General features: G+C 39.9%; 1 protein-coding gene across 1 annotated transcript in view; it reads left to right on the top strand.

Moving 5' to 3' along the window:
* Window positions 1-19,441, top strand: part of LOC144824202 (dynein axonemal heavy chain 11-like) — a 3,356,387-nt gene that overhangs the window by 347,520 nt on the left and 2,989,426 nt on the right. Inside the window, exon 17 of the mRNA XM_078683354.1 lies at window positions 9,014-9,669. Within this exon, the coding sequence (XP_078539480.1) occupies window positions 9,014-9,669 (656 nt within the window). The remainder of the gene's footprint in view (window positions 1-9,013; window positions 9,670-19,441) is intronic.

Here is a 19,441-nt window from a genome sequence, read left to right on the forward strand (position 1 = left end):
TTGCAGGAATCTCTTTTTCATGGCTTGGCACATCCTAAGCATAAAAATATATTAAAAACTGAATAGGTTTAATTCAGAATGAAAGATACATAACTCATACAAGGCTACTGTACAAAAACAACACAGCTCACCAACTCACTCTCAAACCCATCTCCATCACACAGATACAACAAAATGCCTTTTATATCTGCTGGATGAGGATTACGATATATAAAAACAACATGATGGCTACCTTCATACAGTAATAATACACATGCTACAAGTTCAAATAGTACTACTCAGTCCACTAGCAAACAAAGTAACACCACCACCAAAACACAATCTCGAGACTGCCTACTAGTAAATGCTTGATCACTCTCTAAAAACAAGCACAATGTCTACTGCCTACTCACTGACAGACAATCTGACTTACTCTTCAGAAATGAATCATGGTTAGGAGATGACATGGCTCCAGTGTTGTATGGAGCCGGTCCACCAGACTATCAAACTGTCACACAAAAATCGCATTGGCAAAAAAGGAGGTCTAACAGCTGTATTCAAGGAAACAATAAATCTCACAAAAGCTGATGTCATATCCGTACAAGGTTGTGAGGCCCTCCTTTTTTGTAGACCTCCACCTAGCAATGCAACATTCTCAGACATGTTCTAGACTCAATTTCAAACCTTATGACACTACACTCCAACCTAGGCATCCTTGGTGACGTAAACATATGGTTTGATAAACCCAATATGCTGCATCCAAGAACTATCATCACTGACCTAGACATGCTGAACCTACATCAGATAATCAACAAACCCACACACATCGCTGGACGCATCCTAGATGTCAATTGTGCTAATCCATAACTAGTTACCTTTCAAAGGATTACTTTAGTCACATGGTCAGATTACCATCCGGTAGCTTTCCAACACATAACACCACAAATCATCAAGCCTAAATGCAACCACTTATCAAACATTGAACTAACTCAATTTTGAATACTTAGAAACACAATTAAACTTCAACATAGATCTGGACGCAATAAATTCCATTCAAAAACATTATAAGTGGCTCCAAGAATCCTTTGATAACCAAATACCTCTTAAAAAAACAAAACAGGACAAAAGAAAGCAAGCACCTTGGAGGAATTCAGAACTGATAAAGATAAAACAACAAATTTCAAAGCTATAGCGGACCTGGCTCCAAACAAATAGTAATGAAGACAAACTTCACCTACACAAACTTAACAGAGTATACACGGCAACAATCAAAAAAGCTAAAAAAAGCACAATTAAGACAGAATGCAAAACGCTAAAGGGTAAATAAAGAATTTTATAAAATTCTCACTAAATTTCGTAGACCTTTTTCTATTTGTTAAATGATTTTTTATTAAAATTTCAAATAGCAATAACAAAACAAATAGCATTCGAGAAGAGACATATGCATCAAGTATTGCAGCTGAAAAGAAAAGCTTGAGTAATGAAAAGATTGTTTTGTCATTTTATATAAAAATAAAGAATATATAAAGGGGAAAAGAGAGTATGAAGAGGAGCAAGACGGAATAAGAGAAAAGAAGTGGGAAAACCAAGGGAAGAGAGGAAAAGTTGATTAAGGTAATGACGAGTGTGAGGAGAGAAAGGTAGTAGAAGGTTACCAGAATAATTAGATTTCATCTTCTGATGTAACTTCAATGGAAAAAATATATGTATTCTGTGATCATCACATATAAAATTCCACCATGTTAACAAAGATAATTTAGAAACATCTTTCCGAAAAGAAAAGAAAACTTTAAAAACAAGTGCAATAAAAGAATCAAATAACAACAGTTTAGGAGATAGGTGTTCAAAGTTAGATGATAAAGAACTTAAGAAAACATTTTGGAAAGTTAGTGGTATATTACATTTGAAAATCTTTAAACATTTATACCAAAGGGTATTCCAAAACATATTAACATGAGTACAATTATATAACAAATGTGTTAAAGAACCATTGCTTATGAATCATGACGAACATAGTGAAGAAGCAGGTGAATTAAATTTAGAAATACATTATGGGTTAATAGCAGCCCTATTATAAACAGAAAACAGGGACTGTGTAATACAAGCAGCTTTGGAGGTATTATATATTTTAAGCCAAATTCTATCCCAGAATTGTGGAGAAAACGATGTAGGTCGATCAGGTTCCCATAGTTATTCAAGAGAACTTTTAGGTCTATCAGGAGAAGGTGACATTAATGTTTTATTTATATAAGGAGCTTTAGGAATGGAATCATGGTGAATCAAATACAAAGGTGTCAGAGGTATCGGTGTGACTGGGATATAATTGGTGAGTTAGAAAAAAGGAAGGGAGAACAGAGAAAATTAATTCAATCTCCCTTAAAAAGGAGTTAGGTAAGGGGTATTGAATTTGTAATTGAGGAAAATATATAATAGAATTGTCTTTCATGAATTGGTGAACAAACTTACTACCCGTCTCTTTTCAGTGTTTAATGTAAAAAGATTTATGACAAATTTAGTAAATTCATTATACCAAATTGATGGATGAGGATAAAAAGCATTGTTGGAAATCAGGAGTAGTAGAACATTTTTGGATATAAAAGTACAATTAGACATTTGATTGATATTTTTTTAATAAAGAAACATTTAGTAGGGACTGTTCAAGTGTAATCCATCGTGTGGTAGGTTAAATCTTGAAACTTGCGTATCAGGGCATAAAATTGCCACATCAGAAAGGCAAAATGATAAAGCTTAAAATCAGGAAATCTTACACCTTTTTCATTTTTTGGGCATTTGAGTTTACAGAGGGCAATATGTGGGTGTTTATTGTTCCACGTGATTTTTTTTACAAATAGCATCAATCTGTGCAAAAATATAATTAGGGATATTAAAGGGTAACATAGAAAGGACGTGGTAAAATCATCATTTTAATGGCATCAAGTCTATGTATGTTAGATGTACTAGGGAAGAACCAAACACCAAGATATTTAATGTTGGATGGACACCATGTAAAGTTAGTATTCATGAAGATATCTTGATAACAAAGGGAGTTTGGGGAGAACAGTGCTCAACATCCTGTGATTCTGGGCAAATCACTTAATCTCCCTGTGCCTAACAAAAATGAATGTGTCCATCTGTAACAAAACTGGTGCTCATGTAAAGCGCTCTGATACCCGATGTCTCGGGTCTAGTTTGCGCTATATACAACTCTAAAAAAATTAATTAAATAAAAATTCAATAGTAAGAACTCCGTTTTGAAAAATTAAGTTTATATCCAGGAATTCTAGAGTATAATGTGATTTCATGTATGAATGGATCCAGGGAGGTCAAGAGGTTGGACATATAGATTAGAACATCATCTGCGTAGGCACATCACTTAAAATCTAGGGAACTTTGTTTGAATCCAGGGATGAGTGTATTACAAAGTATACATTCAAGGAATGGTTCGAGACAAAGAACAAACAAGGGGAAAGGGGCAACCTTATCTACTACCTCTATGCAAAATAAAATATGGAGAAAAACAACCATTGACAAAAACACTACCATGAGGGTCAGAGTATAGTATTATTATGAATGAGATGAATTTTGGACAAAAGCCAAACCAGCGAAGAGTGGGAACATACATTGCCAATTATTGGTGTCAAAAGCTTTTTCAATATCCAGGGACAGGGATGCCTAAGGAATTCTTGTTTTTACTGCCATCACAAAGTTGTTAGAAAACATCCTTGCATTGTCTGCAGCACGTTGGCCCTTAATAAAGCCAGATTGATCAGGTTTGCAAGAAGGGGTACAACAGTTTCTAGGTGAGATGCTAGGATCTTGGCAAAAAGTTTGCAATCATACTTAATCAATTAAATGGCCCAATATTTTTTGCAGGGAGTGGGATCTTTATCTGACTTGGGGATAATGGTAATAACAATCAAGGCTTCCAAAATGGAGCCACTAGCCCTACACTAAAAAAAAATGGAATTTAAAAGGTCTAATATTTTGGAGGTAAAACATTTACATAGGGAAGAAATTATTTAGATCGAAAATCCATCAGGTGCCTTAGCTCCTTTCAGGGATTTCAGTGCATTTAAAATCTCCTGGAATGTAATATCAGCTGCCAATTTCTCAAATATATGGGAGGAAGGTTTAGGGAGACCATTAACAAGTGTGGTATATCAGGTTCTAATGGGGTGTTATTATCTGTATATAATGTTTTGTAATAGGATTGGAAAGCATTAGAAATGTCAGAGTCAGAAATTGAAGTGGAATTTTTGTAGATTCATTAAGAATGGAGCCTATGTGAACATAGTGACTATACATAAGGAAGGCAAACCCAAAACAGACTGTGCCTCATATAGGCCGATCTCCCTCCTTAATGCTGAACCCAAGATCCTTGCCAAAGTATTAGCTAATCGACTAATTAAAATAATTTCTGACCTGGTACACCCAGATCAATCCGGTTTTATACCGCACTGGAACACGGCCTTAAATCTGCGCCAAGTACACGGGGTCCTTGGTAGGGCGGACACGATTCTGGAACCGGCTATCCTTGTCTCTTTCTGATGCCACCATGGCGTTCAACACCATTGAGTGGCCCTATCTTATAGCTGTCCTTCGAAAATTTGGGTCCAGCCAGAAATTCATTCAGTGGTTGCGCCTCCTATATAAGGCGCCACTGGCACAAATCGTGGTTAATAATAAAAAATCGGACGCTTTTAGTTTGAGTCGAGGTACCCGTCAGGGATGCCCACTTTCCCCCCTCCTGTTTGCTTTGGTATTGGAACCTTTGGCGTTGTGAATCAGACCAGATCCAGTCATTCGTGGTATGCGTTGGGCACCTGAGTGGGAGGACCACATCTCGCTTTACGCAAATTATGTACTGCTCTACTTAACCTATCCCAAACGATCCCTAACTGCAGTTCTAGATATATTGGTGGTTTTCGGCAGATATTCTGGATTTACGATCAACTGGACCAAGTCCCACTTCTATGTTCTACAGGGAGGTCCTCCAGATCTGCCCCGTGACTGTCCAATCCAGATTACTGCCACAGGAGTCAAATACTTGAGGAATTTTCTCTCCCTAGAACTTAAAATTCAGTATGATAAAAATCTCCTTCCTCCACTACTACGGTTAAAACGAGATATAACCAGTTGGAAATCTCTTCCCCTCTCTTTATTAGACAAGGCTGTTCTTTTTAAGATGATGTCCATCCCCCGTTTTCTCTGTGTCCTTCAAAACTCGCTTGACCCTGTTCCACTGAACTATTTCAAAGAAATTGAACACCTTCAGAGGGTATTGTTATGGACGGGGACACCACGAATAGCCTTGGGTAAACTTACTTTAAAATGGTATGATGGAGGCATTTATGGTGACACTGATGATCCAGGCTATCGTATGGATAAGTGGCTCTTACCAGGTGGGATCATAACAGGTCACTCTATTCCAGACTGGCCGCCTACGGCTAACGGGCCCTACTGGCCACTCGGTTAAGATTTGGCACACCGTAAATGGATCCCTCGGATGGGAATGTAGACTGACATTGGCCACTCCCCTGTGGGACTCTGCACAGCTAAGTAACTTATGGACATCAAAGGGGTTCGATAAATGGGACATGATTGGCATTTCACAAATTTAGGCTCTATGGAAAAAAAGTGGGGTGAAAACGTTCACTACTCTCCAAAATCAATACGAGCTAACCGACACTGAGCTTTATCGTTATACGCAGGTCAGCCATGCACAGCCCCAGTCCCAGGCCCGGTCCCACCTCCGCGGCCCGAGCCGTAGGAAGGGCCTACCCACTCACCGCATCCGGCGCCGACTGGCACCGTTGTCTGAAAATGCAGGGGCCTCTCCTCCGCAGCCGCAGGTCCCCAATGGCAGCCTCGGGCCTGCTGGTAACACCACCCCCACGGCTCGCCAACAGCACCGCGGGTCTCCTCCAAGTCGGGCAGGCTCCGATCACGCCGCCCTGCACCAGCCACCGTATACACACAGCAGTCACCGCAGCTGCAGCGCCCTCCAACACCCAGAGGTGCCACGCAGAAAGCATGCAGGTCTCGGACAATTCCTCCATCCGGCGGCCTACCGAGACCCAGCAGCCGCCATTTCCAGGCCAAACCAAGAGGCAGATGAGACGCCGCAGTTCTCCGCCAACGACAGGGTTATGTGCACCACAATTCACCCCAGGCAGTGCAGGAGCCGATCAAGAGGTCGCACCAGATTTTTGGAGTCGTCAGGAGCGCGGGATGCAGCAGATAATGGTCGGATGATTACTCGGTCAGGCAGAGCCTCATAGCAGTGTGGCCATCTTGCTGTGCGCCCTCTAGCGCCCCCCTACAACAAAGGAACCTCTGCTTAAGGTTGGCACCTCGCCTCAAAAACCTAACATACAAGAAAAATACATGGGGGTACATCTTTCTGTTTTCAAACCACCAAACTATGTAATTCATTCTCCCCAAACATACGAGCCATGGATAACTATCTGATCTTCAGAAGACTACTCAAGAGCTGGCTCTTTCCTACATGAGCACCACACTCAAACACACATGAACAGCATATGTAAATAAATATGTATAATATGATTATATTTATGCATTTAAATATGTATATTTCTTTGTATAAATGTATATTACTTATGGTTTGAATTATATAGACATTCTTTTGGTCTGCTTAACAAATTTATATAACACGTATGGTTTAATTTATTTAATGTATTTATACCTTAATCCATGCTTAACATTTATACAGGTGACTGCATAGTTTTCATATAATTTATTTGATTAGATACTTATGGATCTTAATTTATTATTTACTGCACTATGTAAATATGATTTTAACTATTGTATCAATAAGTGCTTCACTTTTGAAATATTGAGGGAAATAAAATCAAACCTATACATTTTTTATTAGAATAATAATACATGATCTTTTACGTACAGAAACACCTTAAAGTCTAAGTTCCTAACTATCTACCCATACTTGTGCAAATGCAACTTTAAGCAGTACAATTGTATATCTCTTTATTGTTTTCCTTTATGTGTGTATACCCTTTCTATGTAATTGGGTATCTATATATTTTATTACTTGACTCCTACTGTAGAAAGAACTAATAAATACATTTAAAAAGCTTCATCTCCCTCCAATGCACTACTCCATGTCTAATCCTAAACCTCTCTCAATATATCCTCTACTTCCACTCTTTGACTCATCCCAAACCTCATTCTACTATCATGATCTCCATAAGATCCTTACTTGACTCTTACCTCCTCTATCCCTCTTTGACTCACACCAAACCTAAGTCTACTACTATGATCTACCATAAAACCTTTTCTAGACTCTTCCCTCCTCTATCCCTCTGTGACCCACCTCAAACCTCATTTTATTACTATGATCTCCAAAATAACTCTTCCTAGACTCTTCCCTCCTCCATCCCTCCTTTGACTCATCCCAAACCTCATCTAATTAATATGATCTCCTAAATAACACTATCTAGACTCTTCTCTCCTCCTTCCCTACTTTATCATATCCAATTAAACTAAGAGACTCACATGTCCACCACTCAAAGTATGAACTGATAATTCCCTATACCAATCCACCACTAATCCTTTGGGCTCCGCTGTAGTGTGCTTCTCACTGAAAAGTTATTCGACACCTGGGATAGTAAGCGTTACATAAATACAATTACACTACATATATCATAGACCATAAGAATGAACAGATTTGGAAAATTAAACAAGGTTTAGGTAAAGACTAGAAAAAATAAGTAACGTTTTCCATTCCAACAATGGTCTTAGGCTCTACATAAATTCTAAATACTTCTGTGACTAGAATTTTGCTCCTATTGATTTGCTCAGTCTTTACTTATCTTACACCTCTGTGACCACTGTTTTGAAACATGCTAGGGTCCTCCCCCTGTTGAAGAAGTTGGGCATTTATCCAAACGTTTAGAGCAATTATTGTTGTACTTTCATGTTGCCACTTTTGGCCAAAATATTGGAGAAAGAAGTCAAGACTCAATTGTCTTAGTTTTTTTTAAACATACTCTATTCTGGACACCTCTGAATCCAGTTTTAGATTTCTACTGTATGGAATCTATGGTATTTGCTTTGGTAGATGATCTTTACTTTGTTTTAGATAAGGAAGGTTCTGCTGCCTGGATCTCACTTGATATCCTTGCAGCATTTGATACAGTCTTAGAATCCATTCTGATCCACCTGCTGTGTATAAATGGTATCTGCTGGCCAGCTTTCGATTGGCATAAATCATTTGTGTTCAATCACACAGGATCAGTTATGTTGCCATTGTAAAGTTCAGAAGAGAGGTTGATCACCTATGGAGTCCCCCTGGTTCGATATTTCTGGTTCATGGCAATGTCTTGTGTTGACTTGTCTCCAGTTGCGCTCTCATTCTCAGACTACCTCTCCTCTGGATAAAAGCAAATAGTTTAGGGCTCACAGAAAAAAAGCTCATACCCAGTTTTGGTTAAAGTACTCCTTTTTGCCAGCTACGCCTTTCTCACACCTAGACCATGGAAATTATCTTTTGTTGGATTGGGAACCTTAGCGTGGTTATAACCCTAACTTTTTTGCCTTCAACCCTCCTGTCTTGCTAACTTCATTTTTGCTGACCTTAGGACTCTGCACACTTTACCACTGCTAACCAGTCTTAAAGTGCTTATGCTCTCTCCTTACAACATGGTAGAATTGACTTATACCCAATTGGCTTATTTAAGTCCCTAGTAAAGTGGAACAGCCTGTGCCTAGGACCTGTAAATTAGCTGCTACTAGTAGGCCTGCAGCACTGATTGAGCCACCTACTTAAATAGCACTTTAAACGTGTCTCAGGTCTGCCATTGCAGCCTTTGTGTGCAGTTCTCAAACTCCCATGTTACCTGGCAAAATTAACCTTTTGCCAGGGCCAAACCTTCCTTTTTAATACATAGAAATCACACTTAGTGGGGAATTGACTGTGGAGCTACAAACTGACTGTTCATTAACTCAAGCAAATAGAAGTGAAGATCCTGCGGTTAAAGCGCCACTTCCCACTCAGAAAGGTCAGATAACAGTAGAAAATGAAGAAAATGTACATCATTCTGATAATATAGAGTACGAGCTGGAGCTTACTACTCAAAAGAATCTGGGTATAATTAATGAGGCTGAATCTGGAGATTTTTACTCAGTATCCGAGAACTCTGCTTCTTCGTGTGACGATCTGACAACACAGTATAGTAAACAAATGCGTATGGATGAGGTGGAGAGTGAGGGTGATGAGGAAGAGGAGAGGGGAGAAAATTCTGAAGACAGTCCGATTACGGTGAGAGGGGGAGGGGATGCCTCTATTACAGAGGGGGCTGTCAGCAGATATCAAGTAGACACAGGTGAAGATATCACCCTCGCCACCATCTATCAAACGATACTGAGTCATATGGACAAAACGGAGCAGGATACTCAGAAAATTCAGAATTCTTGTCGGAAGCTACAAAACTCTATCAGACGGTTAGTTAAGTCCTATTCTGAATTTGGTGAAAGGTTTACAGAGGTGGAAACAAGGGTATCTACTATGGAGGACGAGTTGGTTAAGCAGAAAGCAGTGACGGAGTCTTTAAGTGCAAACAAGGAAGACTTATTGTGGAAAATGGCCGATTTCGAAAATCGCGCTCGGCGTAACAACCTAAGGCTGATGCAAATACCCGAGGTTAAAGAGGGGCAAGACCCCCGCAAGTCGTTGTTGAGCTCTTCCAGAAGGCATTCCCCGATTTGAGTAAATGGGATAGGGAGAGAGAGATTGAGAGAGCGCACAGATACCCTTTTAATATTCGACTTCGATCAGGACAAAATGACATTAAACCTAGACCTCTTCTTGTGGCTTTTAATAACTTTCGCGCTAGGGAAGATGTGTACATGCATACTCGTCCAAACAGTAAAAATATGGGAGTAGGATTTACTTTGTTTGCGACATCCGACTTCTGCAAGTATACAATGGACACTCGATGGCAGCTGCGGCAGCTAGTGAGCCAGTTCCAAAGCAAAGGAGCACAAGCTTTCATTATGAACCCTGCAAAACTTAAAGTTATTTATAGGGAGAAGACTCGTTTTTTCACTAATGTTTCAGCTGCAAAAGAGTATCTACAGAGTGTTTCTGAATCATAAGTATAGGCTTATTGGGTCATAGCCAAGAGTTGGGTAGCTGATTTGGATAATGATAGAATGCCTCCTTATTACGTTTTTTCTGTTGTCGCTTTTAGATTTAAACCCAGTTTGAGGTTTAGGCAATGGTTAATGGCAATGTAAATAGGTTTCAAAGTATTGATGTATTGATGTAGGAATTTAGAGCTGGAAGAGTTGAGATTTGTGGTAAATGAGCTATTATTTGTACTCGACCCTGTGGACGGTGTCAGAGAGAGGGATGCAAGCTCACCACCATCAACCGGACCGCGAGTCCAATGGCCTCGGTAAAGGGGGGGGGTTGGGTGGGAGGGGAGAGGGAGGACAGACGGGGGGGGGACAGTGGGTGTAGGTGGAGGGTACTTGGGGTAGGGGCAAAAAAGGGGGTAAAATCCAGGGTTGGGGCGGGTGACATTGCTGAAGGGGAAGATTTTTGTTGGCGCAGGGACACCTATTTAGTTATTTTATACAGAATAATACAAAAGCTTTCTGATAGAAATTATGTTGAATGTTGGAGGGTGCTCATAATATTGGATGGCGCAAAAGGTTAAAATCTGTTCATTTAACGTATCCGGACTTAACAATGCCAATAAACGGAAAAGAATTGCAGCTGAAATTCGTGTTATGCAACCTGATATTCTCTGCCTGCAGGAAACCCATCTAGCATGGGATAAAAGGAAGCTTATAGCGGACTTAGGATATACTTTAATAGTTGCTTCTAAGCAGACTAATATGATTAGAGGGGAGATGATTCTTGTCAGGCCGAATTTCTGTATTTCAGTCCGCAATCTTAGTGACAAATGGGGTAGGTGGGCAATAGCAGAGTTAAAATTGGGTCAGGGTCAGGGAAATTTAACAATATGCTCAATATATGGTTCTAACATGGATGAGGACGAGGTGCTGGGACTGTTAAATATAGAATTAGCTACGTGGAGATCTCCATTAATTATATATGGAGACATGAATATAAATTTAAATAATATGGAATTAGCTGCAGGCCCAGAAAATTACAAGGGTCGTAAACCGCTAGTGTTTAGAGCTCTATTTGATTTAGTAACTGACCATGCTTTGGTAGATATCTGGAGTAAGAAGCATCCGACACTCCCTGGATATACTTATTACTCTGCTCCCCACAAGAAACTTGTCCGGCTGGACTATTTTTTTACCTCTACATCTATTCAGTCTGGAATAAATATACAGACATTTCCTAGAATATCATCGGATCATTCCCCTATTCTAATTGAATGCCCAATTGAAGCTGAGATAGCTTGTCCAAGGAGCTTTTCATTTGATAGGAATCTGTGTTTTGATAAGTCATATACAATATATATGAATAAATGGATAACAGAATTTTTTAATGTTAACTTGGGCACCGCCAGTATTGTAACAGTTTGGGATACATTTAAGGCCTGTTTTAGGGGGGAAGCAGTTAGCTATGGGACAAAATTCGCTCACACATGAGAGACCTGTATAACCATTTAAGGGTCGCAGAAGAGGAACTGACTGTAAAAATCGGGCAAAGAGACACTTCACAGACGATAGCAGAGGCAGAGGGCAGAGTAGCACGCTGTCGGGCCAGCATCACTAGTGTTTGGTCGGAAGAGATAGCAAGTAAATACCTAGTCAACAGAAGACATATTCATGAATGTGGAGAGTCAATAGGCCCCTCACTTGCGCTAAGATTAAAAATGAAAGCAACATCTCGTTTGATCCCTAGACTTCAGGATCAATCCGGGGTGATGCATGAAGAGCCGGGAGCCATCTTAAATATATTCCAACAGTTCTAGATGGAACTATACACTAGGCAAGCTAACGAAGAGGTAGGACAGAATTGGAATGAGGGTTTATTTAACAAGTTGGGTGAAAGCGAAGCGGATTTTCTGGATAGTCACTTCTCGATGGAGGAATTAGAGATAGCAGTAAAAAACTTACCAAATGGAAAGGCAGCGGGCCCCGATTTTATTCCGGGGGAAGTATATAAATGTTTTTTGAACCATTAAAACAGGTTATGTTGGATACTTTCAGAATGGCACAGAAAGGGATAGCCCCCAACACTTGGGATGACGCCGCAATTGTCGTCTTTGGTAAAAACGGGAAACCTCCTGAGTTACCTGGCTCATATCGGCCCATTAAACTGCTTAACTGTGATAGTAAGCTATATTCAAAAGTTATTGCGAATCGATTGTCCAAAGTTATTGCACCATTGGTATCAACTGTTCAACATGGGTTTATCCCCAAAAAGGGCACAGTTTCACATATAAATAGTGTCATCACATTACTTGATATAGCGGAAGTAGAAAAGAGGGATCTAGCATTGATATTACTTGATGCCGAGAAAGCTTTTGATCGGGTGGAGTGGGTATATTTATGGGAGGTGATGAGGAGGATGCGATTTGGTCAAGCTTTCATGACTGCCATTCAGGTACTATACAAGGCACCTAACGCAAGAATAGTTGCTATGGGTTTAAAATCTGAAAAGTTTAATATCACTCGAGGGACTCGGCAAGGGTGCCCATGCTCTCTGCTGCTTTTTGCTTTATTTATAAACCCTTTTATTATTAGTTTGCGTAATTCACCCAATATTAAACCTTTTGTAGTCAAAGAGATTTCATACTCAATATTTGCATACGCAGACGATATTGCGATCATAACTACCAAACCTGGGCAGGCATTAAGAGAGATAGAGCAACTAGCAGAAGAGTTCGGCGCCAGGTCTGGTTATAAATTAAATTCAGCAAAAACCCAAATCTTATGTACAGCGACTATACAATTTAACGATTCAAGAGTTACTTCTGAGGTCACATACTTGGGTATAAAAATTAGAGCTCAAATGCAAGGAATAGTAGATAGTAACTGGGAAGAAACAATAAACCAAACCAAGCAATCTTTGGTAAGATGGGGGCTTCTGCAAATTTCTATTATAGGAAGAGGGAATATTATCAAAATGAACATTCTACCAAAAGTACTATACTTATTTCGAAGCATTCCACTGGAATTCCCAGTAAAATACTTACATCAGCTTCAGACTGTGTGTCTGAAATTTTTCTGGTCCCCGGGTAAAACTCGACGTGCCATGAAATGGCTAACGCTTCCGGAAGAAAGGGGCGGGCGTGGCTTACCCGACTTTCTGTTTTACTATTATGCTTGCTTTTTGCAAAGGATGCGTTTTATGTTGACAGGAGAACCTATAGAGGATGAAGCAGACTCACCCTCTATATTTTATCTGCTATTAGGAGAACAAGCAAAAGGGAGTTTATTAAAAGAACTGGAGGGTAACTACTACAACCGTACTCGTTTCAAGGTTTTAGTTTCAGCCTTTAAAGTTTGGAGAAGTGTTCGGAAACTAGTTAATTTAGGAAGAATCTCCTAATATACCCCCTTCACTGTGGACAAAATATTACCCTCTATTTTTTGGGATAATGTCACAAAGGGATGGTCAAATAAAGCATTAAGAAAAATTGGAGATCTATATGATGAGAACTCTACATTTGCTACTTTTGGAACATTGGTAAAAAAATATGATTTGTCTCAGGCATCCTTTTTTAAATATCTACAAATCCACGATTTTTGTTTAAAAAAACAAATTAAACCAGTACTGAACATACTAGTTGAAGGGATCCGTACCATGAAAAAGATTGGATCATTATATTCGCTGATGATGGAGGGCAGAGATGATGATATGCATAAATTTAATCATTATTGGCAAAATCAGTTAGCTGTCCCAGAAGTCGATATTCAGGATACTCTATGCATGGCCAAGGAGATTTGTTTGGCAGCTAACTTAAAAGCTCAAATATATAAAACGGTATTTAGGCTATATTATACCCCTAAGCGATTGGCCACCTGGGGCAGTAGATATGATGGGAAGTGTTTTCGATGTGGGGATCTCGATGCTGATATGTCACATATATTCTATTATTGCATTAAGTTGTCCCCATTTATGAATTGCTTGGAGAAATTTATTTCTACTGTATTGCATAGCCCGATTAAGATATCTTCAATGCTTATGTTATTGGGAACTGATCCAAATGTGGATGACGATTCAGCATTAGGCAAACACAAACTCTTTCTATTCTTAGCCATGACAATCGCCAGGCTATGTATCACCACGGAATGGCTACAGCCAGAGCTTCCCACGTTCGAATTCTGGAGGGCTAAACTTTATAATATTTATGAACTAGAATGGAGTTTATATGCAGTGAAAGGGGTAAGGAAAAAGCGTATTGGTTCATCAATTTGGGGAGCTTTAACAGATTTTCTAGAGACTGGTTGAGTCCTACAGCAAATATTATGAGTTAACTTAGATTATTGTATTTTCTTTTAGCCGCTTTATATTGTTCTCTTTCCTCTTAATATTTTCTTTAGGATCTTGCTCTGTGTTGGAAGCAAATGTTTTAAAGGGGGAAGAAAAGAAAGAAGGAAAGGGGAAAAAATAAGAAGGCAGCAATATTGTTATTTATGTATTGATTAAGACAATTGTACAAATCTAATTTGCCGTGTCATCTGTATACAACTCTGGAATTAAAAAATTTATAAAAAAAAAAAAAGAAATCACACTTAGTGTATGCCCTGGACAACCCAGAGTGTAGGGAGCAGTGTATTTAAAAAGTTGTGTATGTACTTTAGTTTTACATGTCCTGGTAGTGAAAAACTCTTGAATTCGTTTTTCACTACTGCAAGGCCTACCTCTCCTACAGGATAACATTGAAGTTACCTTATTACATTTATTAAGCTGTAACCTCCAATTGGGAATAGGAAACCAGTTCATATTTGGCATCTTTGGAATTGTAATGACAAACATCTCTTATGGTAAAGTTGGATTTTAAATTACAATTTTATAAATGTCACTTTTAGAAATTCTATGTATAATACCAACAATGGTTCACGGCAAAATTACACAAGAAAGCAGAAATAAAAAGTGCAATACAAAGAAAAAATGCAAAGAAAAATTGACCATTCAGAACTAATTACAAACATCTTCATAAATCCAGCAAATCTTGCCCCCGATCGTTATTCACTACAAACAACCGCCGTTCATCAAGGTGGTAGGGTACCGAAAATAATACACTACGAATCGGCATAATTTAAACAGCCGTTCCAAAGTCAGTACAGCTGTTAGCGCTCCATCAGATCTAACACCCGAACGCTGAAATCCCCTTGGTAAATTGATTTGCACCGCTACATGGATTAATTCCTTCTGGTTTCTCACCACATCAGTGAGCGGGCCTGGATTCATCCGTATTGGTTCAATTGAAAGTTCTTCATCATTCGGAGGGTCTCTAAACTATTTTCGACCTCCAAAATAATATAGTGGATGCTCTCAACTATGTCTTTTTTCTCCTGATGATGACCACACTAACTTGTTTTGGTTGAAACGCCGTCGACGCACATCTTTGGCATACAGTCAAGATGCAACATTTAATGCCAATCCTGTCGTTGCAATTGTTTGCATCACTTGTCTCTTTTTTTATATATTTTCCTTGGCCATTGTTTTATTGTGTACACTGTCAATTGTTTGTGTTGTATTTTCAGTTGTGTAACTGTATGAGCACTTGTTTGTTCATTGCGTTATTGTAATGTTCGAATTTTTAGCTTCAACTAAAAATCTGCGAATTTTGATAATTTTCAGTTTATGGGTATCATTTTCTATAACAATTTGTCTTCGCATTTTTTCTTTGTATTGCACTTTTTATTTATGCTTTCTTGTGTGATTTTGCCTTGAACCATTGTTGGTATTATACATTTTATTGCCCCAGGTTCAGGTAATAGGTCTGCCCCTGTTTGATGTAACCACTTTTAGAAAGTTGGCATTTTCCTGCTTTAGCTATTTATTGCTTGCGCCTTGTCTCTGGGTCACATGACTGGTTCTAGCTAACAGTTGAGCTTTGTGTATTTCTTCTAGACAGCCACATGCAACAGAGAGCTTTGGTATGCCTGGATAATCCAACACTGGTAGGAGGGGAGGGAGGAGCTGGACACAGCCCTACTTACACTTGAATAGGTTACATCCTGCCATCAAACAAAGGGCTGCATATCCCTTATAGTTAGACTGGAGCCAGGGAAGGGGAGGCAGGAAACCTATACACTTCAAAGAAAAACCTCTAGAAGCCTCTCCCACTTTAAAGGAGGCACCTTGGATAAATATTGGACCTCAGACACCAACCATTCAGTACACTTCAGGGCCTGTGGAAACTCTGCCATGAAAAAGGACTTCTGTGCTTCTGAAAGCACTGCCACTCTGTTGGACTGCTGCGCTGCTGGACTACTACCTGGCTGGACTACTGCCATGCTGGATTACTGCCCAGGTCAGAGGAATTGGAGCAGCACCTGAAACTAGAGCTCCCACAGGTACTCCAAGCGCGAGTCTGCCTGGCCTTCTGTTCAGAGCTACAGGGACATAACAGGCTCACACCCACCTGAACAAGCATTCAGATCAAGCTGGAGAAAACCCCTGAACCCCAAGTGGTGCACCTCAGGTCCTGGACCATTGGTGTGGCCTCAGAGAGGCTGAATTGAAGTTTTTAAGTTCTTGGCAACCGCAAATGGGTCTGTTGGTGCTGAAACATTGTCACTCTCACAACCCGCCAACGTACAGTTATGTCAACCTGACTCTTTGCGCTGCAGCATAGACCACTCACAGAGAGTGCCATCGCAAAGTTCAGGCCCTCTGCTCACGATGTCACTGGGTTATTTGCGTGACAGCAGCGACCGCACGTGATGCCAGGCCTTCTGTTTGCGATATATCGACAACCTTCTATGAATCTTCTCTGCTCCTCGTGGCCCCCTCCACTGCCAATGGGACTTTTTGCACTGGACTGAGAAGGTAACTTTCAGCTGGACTAACCTGATCCTTGTATCAGACCCGCTATCCATTGCAGCCAGCCAGAAGTTGCAACATTCTCCCGGTCTCGCATGATCTGATGGTCACGAGTGGCTTTTTGGGCTATTTTCTCCTCAATCTCTAAAATTGAATGTCTCCAGTTCTACTGATTTGATTTGTGTCGTTTTGCTCAAGACATATTTATGACATTTTGCTCTAGTTTTCTCAATTGATGTGGAATTTTATTGTGTTGTGATTCCACTTTATTGCCTGAGGGTTGAGCACAGGTTAATTTGGGGTTTGCCTATGCCTCAACCTGACAAGGCTTGTGGTAGCTACTTCAGCGCTCCGTCCATTATCTGTATGTGTTTGCTTTGTTTGCCCTAAATTGGCAGGGTATGCCCAGATGTGAGAACATTGCCACTGGATTCAAGCTAGCCTGGCTGGTGAAGGGTGTTACCCCAAAACCTGGTCCCAGGGATGCTAATTTCCAGTCCAGGCAAGACCTGGCTTGGCAGTTCGGGCTGGCCTGTTCCCATGAGGATTTGCATATAGCTGGGTTGAACTGGGGTGGCGAAGTGAGCTAAAGAAGGATGATGGATTCAACCCAGATCTGTGACTGGGCCTGAGAGTCTGAAAAGTTTCAGCGCTCCGTCCATCATCCCTATGTCTTTGCTTTCCTCCTTACTTGAGGAGGGGTTCACTACCCTCCACCAGTAACCAGATTTCTCATACCTTTGTTTAGGACTGCCACAATCTCTCATGAGTTGCCTTCAGGTTGTTTATTACATTGCAACACATACCATTTCTTCCCACCAAACAGTTTTGCATCTTAGAAATCTGCACTGATTTCTTATTGGAAATGCTAATTTTTTATTAAAACCACATGCATGACTTTCTGTGCATGTCATTGGTCTACTATATCGACCTCTTTTCTGCACGATTTAAAATCCACTGTCACCCTTTTCCTGGTTATGCCATGGATCAAAAGATACAGGGAGGGAGGAGCTCTTTCTCCTTGCTTGCTGCCAGGCACTCTTCCACTTGACCTAAGATCCACCCTGTCCCTTACTTTGTTTAGGAAGAAACTATATATCTGGTTATTCCAGCTTTTCTAATCCTGCAAGCTTGCATGATTCCCTTCCTTTTTGAGCTAGGGTGACCTCTTTGGGTAGCAGAGCATTCTAAACACTTCATAATAAAGGAGAACCAAGAAAATAAAGAAAGCTCTAAATGCAAAAAGATTTCCCCCATGATGCTAAGGGAGAATTTAACATAATATCAAAAATGGTGATTCTCAATTGGCAAACTTGTACTGGATTAGGAGGGATTAAATAACAAGGTTCTGGATTCATTTGGTAGTAAAGCCATTTTCTCACTAGGATGCATTGCACTGGAAATGTTTCTCTCCTGTGAGCATCTACTATTCCTCCAGTCTCCTTTCATCAGACACAGTGTAGAGTGCTTAGCAGCTCCAATCCCTCCGCACTTCTGTCGAACAGAGAGAGTCAACCAGAAAGGATCCACCATCTGCTTCCTACACAATCCTTCAGCGATATACAAGGCACCCCAAACACCTGCCTGGATAACCTGGATTGCAGCAAGAAGAACACAGTATACACCAATGACTGAGGGAGAGCCAGGTAATCTGGTTCACCACCAATGCAATTTCAGTATAGAAATTAACAATGTGCTGGTAGTACCTTACATTTTAACAAATTTAGCAGTTTGGTGAAGTTTGCGGCCAGAGTTTTTATTTTGTCATTTTCTTATGCCCTTAAATACAACCAAAAAATGGGTGTATTCATGCATTATTTAGAAGTCAAATAATTAACGTCTTTTAAGACAGAGTACATAGAAACAAAACAGAAAAAACAACAACAGCACATGAATTAAACAGGTAGGTCTTTGATTCTGTTTATCAACAATTAATATGAGTGATGTGCACACAAAAACTTATTACGCCTCAGCTCACACTTTTACACAATTTAAAAAACAACCAAGATGATCATGAAAACTCTATAATCCTAACACGTTTTTGTGTATATGAATATGGTAGAAGAACTAAACACATGGATGAGAACCCAAGCACATGATTTCGAAAATAGCATGGTATAAATAAATGAAACAGTATATAGATGATCTGAACATGTGGGGAAGTTCCAAATATAATTTTGGGATTATGTGAACTTCTGTGAGAGATAAATAACCAATGACATATAACACTTACCTTGAACAGGGAGCCATTTTAATGTGCAACCGTGTTGCCACAATCCTTGTGGGAGAAGATTCTCATACAACATCGTAAAGGCATTGGCTAAGTATATAAGATATGGACAAGGTAGTACTGAACCCCATTGACAGTATCACCAGTGAAGGAAAGAGGTAACGTGCAGGCAAGTTATTAGAAGTGATACAACCTGCCCTTTTCAGCAGCAATACAGGACGTAGCATGTGATATCTACAGCTGTAGAAAACCCCTGTAGACATTGT

Source organism: Lissotriton helveticus, chromosome 3_1, assembly GCF_964261635.1.
Source record: "Lissotriton helveticus chromosome 3_1, aLisHel1.1, whole genome shotgun sequence".
In the NCBI taxonomy this organism is placed as follows: domain Eukaryota; kingdom Metazoa; phylum Chordata; class Amphibia; order Caudata; family Salamandridae; genus Lissotriton; species Lissotriton helveticus.